The sequence below is a fragment of the Micropterus salmoides genome, unplaced genomic scaffold (assembly GCF_014851395.1).
Source record: "Micropterus salmoides isolate LMB-PRFRI ecotype aquatic unplaced genomic scaffold, ASM1485139v1 Ms_hic_scaffold_3, whole genome shotgun sequence".
Lineage (NCBI taxonomy): Eukaryota > Metazoa > Chordata > Actinopteri > Centrarchiformes > Centrarchidae > Micropterus > Micropterus salmoides.
In genome coordinates, this window is record NW_024042261.1 from 27,065,100 (window position 1) to 27,078,900 (window position 13,801).

General features: G+C 39.1%; 1 protein-coding gene across 4 annotated transcripts in view; it reads right to left on the reverse strand.

The window, feature by feature from the left end:
• Nucleotides 1-13,801, reverse strand: part of plch1 (phospholipase C, eta 1) — a 67,710-nt gene that overhangs the window by 29,544 nt on the left and 24,365 nt on the right. For all 4 annotated transcript variants that reach the window (XM_038693868.1, XM_038693866.1, XM_038693867.1 and 1 more), the window contains 3 exons: nucleotides 4,092-4,238; nucleotides 767-1,010; nucleotides 122-251 (listed from right to left, as the gene is read on the reverse strand). In XM_038693868.1, the coding sequence (XP_038549796.1) occupies nucleotides 122-251; nucleotides 767-1,010; nucleotides 4,092-4,238 (521 nt within the window). The remainder of the gene's footprint in view (nucleotides 1-121; nucleotides 252-766; nucleotides 1,011-4,091; nucleotides 4,239-13,801) is intronic.

Below are 13,801 nucleotides of genomic sequence, written 5' to 3' on the forward strand. Positions count from 1 at the left end.
TCTTTTCAATTAGCATCCCACCCTAGTAGTTTATTGTAGGTTGCTTGATTGTAGGGACTACTACTTATAAAGTATGGAGGATTGAAAAAGTAAATGAACTGAAATGGCTTCATATTCTGACCTGAAACATTTGTTTGACCTTCCTGCGTGGCAGGTTAACATTCAGCTTGTGGAGAAGTTGGTAGATCTCTTCAATGTTCAGGAGTCCGTCTCCGTTCTTATCAGCCTCCTCAAACGTCTGCTTCAGCCACGTCACACACACGTTAAGGAAAATGAGGTGCGTATTATGTGTATATGTGTATATAAAATTCTTAAAATATATAATATAAAATATTACTGGACCGGTGATTTCGTTCGAGCCAAACAAATAATATGCCACTAGTAGTACTGTTTTTAGAGTGTGTTTCAGTGAGAGTGCCAAACAATCAATCTATTAGTGAAGAAAATAATCAGCAGATGAATCCATAATGGAAATAATCAATCGTTTTTGCCGTTCTATACAAAAGAGTTGAAAATTAGCTCCACCTCAACTAACTACAACAGTCCTGTTTTTACATTAATGAATGAGTACTAATAATCTAATGACAAGACATATAAGATAATATTTTCTGCATTAAGTACATTTTCCTGATTATACTTATATACTAATGTGCATTTTCCATGAAAGACTTTTACAGTGTGGTCTTAGTACTTTTACTTCAGTAAAGGATCTGAATACTTCCTCCATCTTTGGTGATTTATGTGTAGCTCTTTGTTTAAAAGATATTGGTCGTGTGTTCGCTGCCGTTTGGCCAGCGAGTCCTCATCACTGATCCCGGCCATCAGGTAGCGGAGGCCGGTTATCCAGGTTCTGGCTTCTTCTGCATTTGATGTCACCAGGTCAAGGGACTCCATGTGGTTTCCATGGTACACTGTGAAACAGCAGGCCGGGTTCAAGCTGCCATCTGCATGCCGATGGAAGATGTCCGATTGACCACCCTCTGTCACTTTGTACAGCGAATCAATGGTGACTGACAGGGAGAGAAAGTGGGATGGAAAAGAAAATAAAATGCACTCATTAACCCCTTAATGCCGATTGTTGCTGCAAATTCGCATCACACCTCTTCCTTTCAGACTACAGCTGAGATAGCGTTTGTATTCCCCAAATGCCTGTTTGTGCATATTGATTACATACCTGGGAACCTTTTGCAAGCACTGGTTTCTTGTTTATGCCTGTTGTCGCTAATTTGCATCATACCTACATCATACCTAAATTTCTTTATTTTCTATGTTCTATCGACAAATGAACAATTTCCACTTAATTTAACATCAACCTGAAAGCAAATGAAAACAGAATAAAAAAAATAAAAAAATTATTGTAAATAAATTCTGGCATCAAGGGGTTAATGATTTCTGTCTCTAGTTAACAGACTAAAACCAACAATGAACTTATCCTATGAATAAGTATTTACTGTGTAGCATGTTGTTTTGTATTTTCTGTTTTATTTTGTTTAACCCTTCCTCATGTGTCTTTATTAACTTCACTGTCACTGTTCGTTCATATCTTAGGTTATGATTTTCCTTGGGGCATATATTCATTCTGTGTTTCTTGTTTTTCTTTGATAATCACCTTTCCTCTCATTCCTGACCACTTCACTTCCTCCCCTTGTGATTTTCCCACCTGTGTCTTTTGACCTTCCGTCCAGCCTTCTTTCTAATATTCCTTTCCCAGTGTTTTCTGAAGTGTTTTATAGTTTTGATAGTGTTTCCCTGGGACTTTGCCTGTTTTCTGGACTTTGGATTTGTTTGCATGTGTTGGAATGCTTCACCTGGTTTTAATCCATGCCTACCTCATCACCACTCTGTAAGCTTTTGCCTCTTTTGAGTTTCTAATAAATCAATTAACTGTACTTGCTTTGCCTCTGGTTTCTGCATTTGGGCCCAATCACTATTGCAATGGATGGCATATTCCATCATTTGACTCAATCCCAGATACACTGTAGCACTTAAAAATGGTGAAACTATGTATGTGTGACTTGTTTTTGCAGACTTTCTTTTCAGTTGAGATGAATGGGCTTGAGGCTGAAAGGCACAGACAGGGTGGGGAAGTCGGAAAGTATTGAAAAAACAGAGGTTTTGGTCTTTTAACACCAACCTTAGCCTGTAATACTGTAAACACGTGCTTGACATCTCCCATTATAGTATAATGACAGAGGAATGAAGCAGGCAGAATAATCAGTCAGCAAAGGCTTGCATAGCTTTTAGAAAAAACAACCAAAATTATGTGAGTTCCTCAGTTCCTCTGCTTTTCTCTACCATTATAAAAATATAAGCAGTTCCTGTAGGCTTCAGAGTCTATCACGGTCTAATGAGATTGGAGTATAAAGTCAGCTATCTTTGATTCTGTTTCTTTGTTAGAGAAACAGAGAAAAAGAGAAACAGCCTGCAGTAAACTATGTCCTGTTATATACAGGAATGTTCTACACATCTGTCTCTTGCATGTTTTCTCGGGTGTGATCTATTAATGTGTTGTTAAAGGTGACTCTTTCTATTAAAACTATTCAATAATGACTCTCATCAAGGCACTAATGTGTTTTGCCCAGAACAATGGACCATTATGTTTAATTAATTGATTAAAGAATTAACTATATGATGATTTTATTAAATGAATTGCCTTCTTACCCGCCCCAAAATAATCCATTCCAAAATTATCCATGTCCATTTCCTTATTACACTCAGTTCTCTCATCCCTTTACATAATCTCATCTCTGAAATTCTGCTCTGACTGAAAGCAACAATATGGAAGCCTTATTTTGATCCTGCTCAGAGAGATAACACACACACTGGCACAAACATTCAGAGACAGAACTGGGCAGCTGTTGTGTGTTTCTTTTATTCATGTCAATGGAGAGGATCTAAGAGGCTTATCTAATCCATACATGTACACACTGCCATTTATACAGATGTAAGTACAGGTCCATAGACAGATGTGTGCTTCAGTAGGTTGATAAGACCAGTAAAGTAAAAAAAGGACAATGATATAAATGATAAAATATATGATAATCCGCTCAGAGCTAGAGCAGTGTCTCTGACTCGAATTTTAGAAAAATTCTAGGAAAAAAAGGAGGGTATAGATAGAATACATGGAAAAATAAATAAAACATGCTACAGAAATAAAATTATTATTATTGTGTAAGTTTAATAATATTTCCAGTTTATTGACATGGGTCTTATTTTTGGTCATCAATTCTAGCGGTTTTAACATTGCACTTGCTAAAGATATTGTTGACTTCTGCAAACACAAGGCATAGTGCAGTGTTCACATCCTGAGTCCCATTTGTGGTTCAGTTTAGGCAGCAAAAGCACTTTGGTTAAGGTTAGGAAAAGATTGCAGTTTTGATTAAATGTTAATAAAAACATTGCGTCTCATGCTTCAAGTCACTGCTGACTTTTTCTGTGTTAAACCAAGACCATGACCTTTAACTAACCTTGCTGTAGTTGTTGCAAGTGGATTGTTTCATTTTAAAGGGGCATTATGGAGTTTCCAGCAGCCACTAGCGGTGCGGTTCTAAGATTGCAACCAGGTGTGTGCTCGTCCGCGTGCTCGCTTGAACTCATGAGCGAGCATAATCCGAAACAACCGCTTTCAGAACAGAAATCCTGCAATAAACGCAGGAACACCTGCATGCAGGCTGTGGCTTTTCACTCAAACATGTTCAGGCTCTGTTTCTTCAATGTTCCAATCTCAGAGGTAGATCAACACCAGCTACGTAACTTTGCTTCATATGACGGCATCACTGTAATTGTTATGCATATGGCAAAAAAATTCCATAATGTCTTTTGCTGGACACTTGTCTTTCAACAACTGTCACAATTTTGGAGTCTTTACAAGCTCCATCTAGAGCCCACAAAAAACACATTAAACAACTCTTTTTACAGGCTGAGTGCTTCTCTTTGTGATGAGTAAACTCGTGTTAAATCAGTGGAGTGCCCCTTCAACTTAATCAGTGCAATGTAGAATGATGTAATGATGTGGACTGACTGTAATAAACCAGAATAATCGTTAAATTGTTGTATTGTTACATTGTTATATACTGTACATTGTTACTCACTCTTCGCCTTCTCACTCTTGCGTGATGGCTTCCAACGAATGCAGGAGCAATGTTCATCCAGGTAGAAGAGTCTCACCAGCCCTTTGGATCCCGCCTTCAGCTTTACCATCTGTGTCCCGGACTGCATCACACTCATGCATCGCTCCACTGCAGAAGAAAAAACACACCAACACAAACACTGGGGTCAGTGGAGCACTATATTAAGACACAAATGGAACAGGTGTCTGGCTTTGAAGAAGTGAGGCAAAGTGACACAGTGTCGCACAGTTAGCCAAGCAACCGGCAGCTGATGGGGATCAGAGTCCAAACTGCAACAGAGATGCTACTGTGTGAACACACAGGGCTGCTTTTCTGTTACCCAGTGACCTGCTGGTGAAAGCAACATAGAGAAGGAAGAAATAGAGAAATCTCATAGAGAGAGACAGGGAGAATGTGTGTCACTCTTTTTTAAGTTTCAAAGGGGGGCTATAGGCTCCACATCATGCTGAGGCAGGAGGAAGCTACAACTGGGCTACAATATTGCAGTGAAGATTTTAAATATCGGTTCACCCAAATTATAAAAAAAAAAAAATCATACTTCTTTACTTGCCTCTGCAGATAGTTTTTGCTTTATGTTCTTGCGTTTCTTCCTCAGTACAAAAAAGGTGAATGCAATTTAGTTTCCACTGAAAAATGTAATTTAAAGAAATCAAAGACAACATATCTTTGCATAATTATTGTCCCTGCTACTGGACAATCCACAAACCTCACTGTGAACAGTTTGCATTGGAGCTATTTCTTTGGTAGAAACTAGTCCCAATTTAATCTGTCCATTGGAGGTTTGTGGATCATCCAGAGTGACGGGGACATTGATTCTGAAATGAAAGGTTGCTGTTGAATCGATCAAATTTGCATGGCTAGACAGCAGTAAGTGAGAAAATATTGTGTGAATTCATCCTTTAACCAGGCTGAATTGAACATTGGATAGCAAGGTGTAGCAATTCTTATGGCATTATACTGTGGTACACCGACACACCCACATGCTGATTGCAATTTTCACATTGAGCGAAGGCTCACCTTCTGGTCCTGCATACACATATGTATGTAAATGCTCCGTATTTGTATAGCACCTTTCTAGTCTTTTTGACCACTCAAAGCACTTTTACACTATATCTGCATTCACCATGCCTAAGTGCTCAAACAGAAACTAACATTCACACACTGGCGGGGGCAATTCAGGGTTCAGTATCTTGCCCAAGAACACTTCAACATACAGCCGGGGGGAGCCAGGATTGAACCGCTGACCTTCCAAATAACTGCCAACCCGTTCTATCCCCTGAGCCACAGCTGCCCATTTGCGTCACATACCCGGTCATCCATAGGTGAAGATTCAATAAAGACACTTGAAACGAACAGAAGAATGGGGGGGAGAAGGAAGTAATGGTAGAGTGTTCTGAAGAGGAGAACAGCGGGACTCAAATGAACGTGAGATGTGACTTTGTATTTGATTGCTTGCTGAGAAAGGATAAAAAAGAAAACTTTTTACTTGTGACAGCTGGTGGTGGGGATACAGACGGGGATGACAGCAGAGAAACAGAAAAATTTCCATCCTCATTAGTGGAGTGTGTGCATGTATGCCTGTGTGTGTGTGTGTGTGTGTGTGTGTGTGTGTGTGTTTGGCAATGCATGTAGTACACAATGTTTCAATGTTTACATGCATTACTACACAGATATAGCCCCTAATTTGTATTTACAGTAAATCAAAGAGCTTTAACACTAAACATGTTGTCAAATCGTCAACATCTCATGTGAGGAAATGTTAAAGAGGTGGTATTATGCTTTTTGGGTGGGTCACTGACCCGCCCTTCTCTGCTTCTGATCGGCTAGTAGTCCTTAACTAGGAACTGCCATGTGCAACTCCCAACAAAGATCATTTAGAGACAAAATGTACCACTCCATAGCTAAAACGAAGCCTTCAACACAGGGTGAAAAGAGGAGCTGCAGCAATGTGCAGTATGAAAAAAAATAAGGTGTTTTTTGAAAATTAAACCATGGAGACCTGTTCTGGTATAACCTCTAAATAACATTTTGAACCTGAAAATGAGCATGATACCATCTCTTTATAATCTGTTTCTAGAATTCACTCTATACAACCTTGGCTATGAAAGATGTAGATAATGAAAATAAGAGTTTGTTCTAAGGAAATGATAACATAACGGTTCATTATGTAAGGTCTTTGTACAAACCTGAAAACATGTAGATCTTATATTGCATTTTTGTCAATAGATCCTCAGAAATATTACACACTGGACCTTTAAACAACAGTTTATTTTAATATTAACTTGACCGCAGTGACAGAACAGAAACAGGTATAAGTGAAGAGTAAACCTCCTGATATTATTGTACAAAATAATAGGAACCTTGTTCAGTTCATTAATTTCACATAAATGATAAAAGCCATTGTTATCTTACATTTCTCTAATAACATTTTGCTAGACAAAATGGAGAAAATGCACTACCACAATTATGACATTTATGTGAAGTAAGATCCAATATATTGGAGATAATACAGTGCCTCAGTAGAGCTGTCAGTTATACAGCATTCTCTTAGGAGCTGCTAAGAGTTCAGAGGCGTTCTTAAAGACACTTCAGCTGGTCAGATTCTTGACAGCACAGAGGCTGGATCTGAAGGGCAGACTCTCCTTGTACAAGGCAATCTCCAAGAGGCACACACACATCCTTAAATTCTATGCTTTGCTTTGCTTTGCTGAATAAAAATAATCTGTACTAAAAGATGACCTGCAGAGCTGCTTGCATTTGCATGTTTTTTTAAACCTTTGTATATTTTTTATGTGAAATGTTTTCAAATTTGTGAGACAATAAAGTTAATCTTGATCTTGAAAGATGACCAGCACATCTTGCTTGTTCCCAATTCTTCTTTTTATCCTATGTAGACATGACTGATAGCAGATGGAAAAACCAGGATGGTTTAATATTGTACTTAAAATGTAAACCTTGGGGAGGCACAAGAGACAGATTAAAAATTGGATTTGTCAAATAAAAGCAGCAGAAACTGAGATATGTTGAGCTCCAAAACAGTTGGATCCCACACTTCCCACGATGTATCTTAAAACGTCTCTTTATCAGACCCTCCCTGTCTTTTAAATTCCCACGTCTTTCCAAGTTGTCTCCAGAGCCACTGAAGATACTATTCAACTGGGTGAGTAGTACTTCCCATGACGAGTAAACTGATCTTAATAAATAAAATCAGTGGCATGCCCCTTGAAAACACAGCATTAAATGCACATGAACACACATAAAATCACATAGATTTAGAATGCGGAACTGTGGAACCACACCACTGTTGGCAACTAAGAGAGATTTAATATAGCTGTCGACAACTCACTGTGTGCAAGCCCAAGTACACACCTCTTTGAACTTTACTTCCTCAATGTGAATGGAATTTTCTACAACACATAGTTTGTGTGTGAACATACATGGTACTTTTGGTCGAAACGCGGCTTTTGTTTCCTACAACTAAATGTATAAATACCTGTAATCAGATATGTTATTCCCTGTATAAAATAAAAACAATCGTGGAAAATTTGGCAAGGGAGCCTAATGACTCAAAGCCTTCAGGGTAGGACATTTGGAATCTTTGTATCCTACAGAAGCACATATACACAGACATATGGGGAACTCAAAAATATAAAAATGCGTATTTTGAGACGACATGGGCGATTATCTTCAAAGACAACTAAAGTCAAACCTCTCATGGATCCAAAACATATGTTTAAGCATACTTAACAGAGCACATGCTGTGTAAAGTACTTGTTAGCAGGCTCTCTGTCCTGAGGATAGGCTTAGCTGTTCTCAATATTCAAGGAGTTCTTAAGAGTCATAGATGCTCACTCCACGGATAGCATTATAGCCAATGAATTCATCAGGTTCACACGATTCTGCTTGAATAGCTTCAAGCAGAAGCATGTGAACCTGATGAAAACAGTGAACTTGGGTTCAAATTCCTACGTGTTCCTACGTGTTTTTCCCTCTAACACTTCACTATTGGTTTGCTGAATCAAGTCTCCATCAGGACATCCAATGACCGATCAGCTCACATTGAAACCAAAAGTCTGTCAGAGGGTTGTGCAAATACAAAGAACAGGAGTCCAGGTAACTGCTATTTTTGCAGTTTTCCACAATTAGCTGGCAATAGGAATGGGTTTATTCTAGAGTGATGGGTAGATCTGGCAATAGGGGTGTGATGATACACCTAACTCACGAGACAAGACAATACACGATATTGGTGAGACGAAATTTTAACCCTATTTTTAAGAAATCTTCAAAATACAAAATATATGACTGACTGGAATAATAGTGTGTGTGTCTGTGTCTGTTTCACCCTTATACTCTGTCATGCTGATATTGTGAGACAGCTTTTCATCTCACAGAGAAATATCTCCGGATATTGTCGTGGTACAAGATCTCTTCACACCTCTGTCTGGTAAGGTTATGTTTTAGCCAAGATTAATGATTTTCAAGGGCCTTTTAAAGCCTACCACTGTTTCTATGTTTGAATTTATGTTAAGTACAAGGGATTACTGATATGAACATCTGTGGTACGTATAGCCACTATGGGCAAATATATCAGATCAGAATCTAAAATAACACAACAAGTCTTTGTCACAGCAGACCCGGAGAAACAATTTGGAGTCATGTTTCTGTCCACGTAATGAATGTAAGTCCAATATTCACTCTTTATATTTATATTTTATATATTCACATTCACATTATTTTTTTATTTAATAATTATTTTATAATGTCATAAATCATAAACAACAAAAAAACACTTCACTTCATTTCTTGTGTGGCATCCTTTAGGGGTCAGCTACAACACTGGCAAATATTAAAAGTTGACATTGTGCATACATCTATGTTCTATGTTGAGCGTTAAGTTAACTTCTGTTCTTAAGTTATTTATCATACATATATCACAATTATTTGATCATTTGTCACATTGTAAGAATTAATATAAACTCATTTCCACTCATAATGTATGAGGAAGTATTGTAAAGTGTCAAGTCTTCAGAACTGCAGAAATAGAGCGACACAAACAAGAGACTCTGGAAAATAATTAATCAGAAACAAGAAAATGGGCCTGTTTCATTATTTATCTCACATAGCCCCTTCTGAAATTCACAGCTTCATTAATGATGGAATTCAATGGCGGTCAATGTGGGTTTACTGCAATATTGATCATACCCACACTCTCCGCACCAGAAAGTTCTTCTAGGTCTTCGATCTCACTGATTCAGGCCACACAATCCATGACTCAGACCCAGACAAGCTTCCACCAGCACTCTCCTAGTGCTTAGATATGTAACATCATAAATCAGGCCCAAAATGAATAAACACTATTTGAGTACTTGCCCATTCTTTCACAATTCCCTTGGAGAATAAATATGTAAAAGCGTTTTTCCGAGAGACAGTCAGATATATTTCACAGGGAAAAAGCTAAAAGGGAATAAAGAATAAAGCTTTTTTTCCCCATCTAGCTCAACAACCAACAGGAGGCAGCTCTCCAGAAAAAGAGGACTAACATGTACAGATATCAATTCATCACCAGTTTCTATTTCTGTGTGTTGAAACACAATTTAAGATAGTCCACATACTCCCTATTGTTGGTACTGAACATTTTTTCTTCTCCATCGTCTATCTATCTCTGTCACTCCTTGACATTTCTGCAGGCATTCTCCAGTCACTTTACGCTCCATCAGCATGATAAGGACCATAAAGAGTCAAATCTCAAGACTGCGAAGCGGAAGACCCACAGTGATAAGGCAGGGTTAATATCTGCCCAGAAGAGGGGTGCTGCCTCATAATCAAAGATGAGTGGCTTTCAAAAGACCAGTGATGGCTGAATCAAATGATCAGTCCTCTCAGTTCAGTTCACATCTTCACTCAGATCACTTGTCTTGCTTTCCCTTAAGCATTAATGCTCAACCTATCTGAGCATGAGGATTTAGATTTACATTTTAGTTTAAACTTGCAATTCCAGTATCTAGTTTGCAGGAAAATTAATTCAGCATCTTTCTAACCCCACCTGGCATTATATGCAGATTATCCCCACATGCCAAACCTCATGCTTTGCTGTCGTGGCTACAGTATCTGCACTTTACCAATTGTCTCCTTGCAACCTCACAAAAAGGATTCAAAAAGACAGCCGTATATGCTCCAGCTCCACCCAGGTGTAAAAAAAAAAATAATGTGATTTTCAACTAACAAGTTAATTTTAAAAATACTGTATGTAAAGCATCAGTTTTCTATGTTCGATCACTACTTTTTGGCTTCCAGTTCCTCCCAAGTATGTGTGTGTGCATTTGCTCCCGTGTATACGTGTGTGTGTGTGTGCACATGCACGTGTAAAAACTCATCATCTCTGTTGGCGCAGAGCAGAGACAGCAGATCAAAGCTTTGGCTTGCCACAGAGGCCCTGGCAATTCAAACATATTTTAATAGGGAGGCGTCTCTGTGATAACCTGATGAACAAAGGCCGTCTTCACTTAGATCCATACAATAAAGGTAAGGCCGCAGACAGCTGTTTTCATTCATAATTTTCAATCTTAACCCCTTAATGCCGACTGCCGCAAATTCGCATCACACCTCTTCCTTTCTGAGATAGCATTGGTATAACCCAAATACCTGTTTGTGCATATTGATTACGTACCTGGGAACCTTTTGCAAGTCCTGGTTTTTCGTTTATGCCTGTTGTCACTAATTTGCATCATACCTACATCATACCTGAATATTTTCTATGTTCTATAGAGAAATTAACAATTTCCGCTTAATTTAACATCAGCTAGAAAGCAAACACAAGCTGATGACAAGCTGATGAAAACACAAATAATTTTTTTTATTGTAAAAAAAATTCAGGTAGGGGTTAACTGCAAGTTCCACTAGCCATCGCTAGTTTATAAAGCTAGGGCTAATATTCCAGTTTTTGGTCTGAGAGTGACGACTAGAACGGACCACAGTCCAAAGATGTATCATATTTTTTTCATAACTACACAAATCCATATTCAGCAACATCTGTCTGATACTTCATGCACTATTCATGTGACATCAGGCACCACCAGCCAGACTTTCCAAGCCAGTTCAACTGTTAATGAAACACAACAAGCATATGAATAGAAATCAAACCAAAATAAAACTATCTGAATGGAAGTCTGGCGTCGCAATTTTTCACTTATTGCTCTGTTTCACCTGTTTGCTCTCATGACCCCAAGGTTTGTGTGCTCTAGTTTAATCATGATGTGATTCAGTTTTGGTTGACTCACTGTCAATGAATGACATTTACACATAATTTTTGCCATGATGAGTGGTAAATCACACAGAAGTCAACACAATAACACAAATCTTCTCTTGCATGTAATGAGCAAAAGCTCATTAAGGCACAGGTTCAAAATTATGGTAGCACAACTTGCGCAAAGGGATCATCCTGAGGATACTCTGATACATAAACATGAGCTCCTGCTCTTTTTCTGTGCTATAAATAGCACTAGCAAGCAATATGTTCAAAATGCAATATGTTTGTCCACATAAACACACACGCACACATATACCACGCACCAACAGAGTAACAAAAACATAAGGACAATTTTTTACACAGTTTTTTTACACATGATATGTCGGTTTAAGTGTTGAGAGGTGGACAATTCAGTGGAAAAATACTTTTGTCTATACAGTCACACAAACACATACACTGACATTAACTTACCAATTAGTGTAAGCCTGCATTTCTGTGGTACAGCCAAGGTGCCACCAATATGGTAAACGTTACGCGCCAGTAGAGTCGCAACAGTTAACACAGCCGATTTTTCAGCAGGACCGTCAATAAAGGGGGATCGTACTTTTTGAGAAGATAATCCAATTGGACCAAATTGAGAAGAACAAATTTCATCCATTTTCTCTGCAGAAAATAAGGAGTTAGTAGGAGTCCTCCTTAGCTCCGTCCCAATGGGAAACCTTTTCAGATGCACATGTAATTTAAAAACTCTGGATTTCCTCACTCCAGACTGGCATCAGACAGTAAGCCTCCACACTCCAAACTATGAGCAAGCACCCCAAAACTCCTGCTGTTCATCCTCTGTACTGCCGTCTGATCTGTGGCGGCAGCTTCAACTGTCTTCCCTCTGAAAACACACACACATTTCCACATGTTTCCTTGTCATCTGTTTTCCACTCCCACTTGCTGCTCTTCCTATCCACCCCTCTCTGATGTTCGCAGGTCTATTAGATCATTTGCTGCCGTGTCAATGTGTCTGCCAACATTGTACAAAGATTTAGTTTTAGCATTTAACAGCTTTGGTATTGTTGCATTGTTTATGGGGTGATTATGAAGAGTAGGGGAGGAGGAGTAGAGTGCAGCAGATGTGTGTCTCTGCATATCAGCTGGGTCCATTAGGGTCTATCAGTGGGATACGGGGATAAGAACGATGACATAACATTCATGATAATGCTCTATGAAAAGATTTAATCGGTTGATGTGTGTGTGTGTGTGTGTGTGTGTGTGTGTGTGCCACAGGCAGAGTCACCGATAGTGCATCTGTCTATCTTGTATTTAATGCTCTTATATTTCACACAGGCATTGCCCTCCTGAGAGTGAAGTCCTTTTCCTGAAATTTTCAGCCAATAAGGAAGACCCCTTTCTCTTGGAGCAACACAATACCATAACAAAGGAGACTATGATATCACTTTGATAGCTCATCCTATCAACTTTAAAAGCAGCAACAGCTAAAACAGGGGGACAAAGGCTGAGGTATCTGAGAGAGAAAAGCTTCACCTCACATATCAATATACAGTGGGTACGGAAAGTATTCAGACCCCTTTAAATTTTTCACTCTTTGTTTCATTGCAGCCATTTTCCAAAAATCAAAAAAGTTCATTTTATTTCTCAGTAATGTACACTCAGCACCCCATCTTGACAGAAAAAAACAGAAATGTAGAAATTTTTGCAAATTTATTAAAAAAGAAAAACTGAAATATCACATGGTCATAAGTATTCAGACCCTTTGCTCAGTATTTAGTAGAAGCACCCTTTTGATCTAATACAGCCATGAGTCATTTTGGGAAAGATGCAACAAGTTTTTCACATCTGGATTTGGGTATCCTCTGCCATTCCTCCTTGCAGATCCTCTCCAGTTCTGTCAGGTTGGATGGTAAACGTTGGTGGACAGCCATTTTCAGGTCTCTCCAGAGATGCTCAATTGGGTTTAAGTCAGGGCTCTGGCTGGGCCATTCAAGAACAGCCACGGAGTTGTTGTGAAGCCACTCCTTCGTTATTTTAGCGGTGTGCTTAGGGTCATTGTCTTGTTGGAAGGTAAACCTTCGGCCCAGTCTGAGGTCCAGAGCACTCTGGAAAAGGTTTTCGTCCAGGATATCCCTGTACTTGGCCACATTCATCTTTCCCTCGATTGCAACCAGTCGTCCTGTCTCTGCAGCTGAAAAACACCCCCACAGCATGATGCTGCCACCACCATGCTTCACTGTTGAGACTGTATTGGACAGGTGATGAGCAGTGCCTGGTTTTCTCCACACATACCGCTTAGAATTAAGGCCAAAAAGTCTCTTCTCCCCCGATAGCTCAGTTTGGCCGGACAGCCAGCTCTAGGAAGGGTTCTGGTCGTCCCAAACGTCTTCCATTTGAGGATTATGGAGGCCACTGTGCTCTT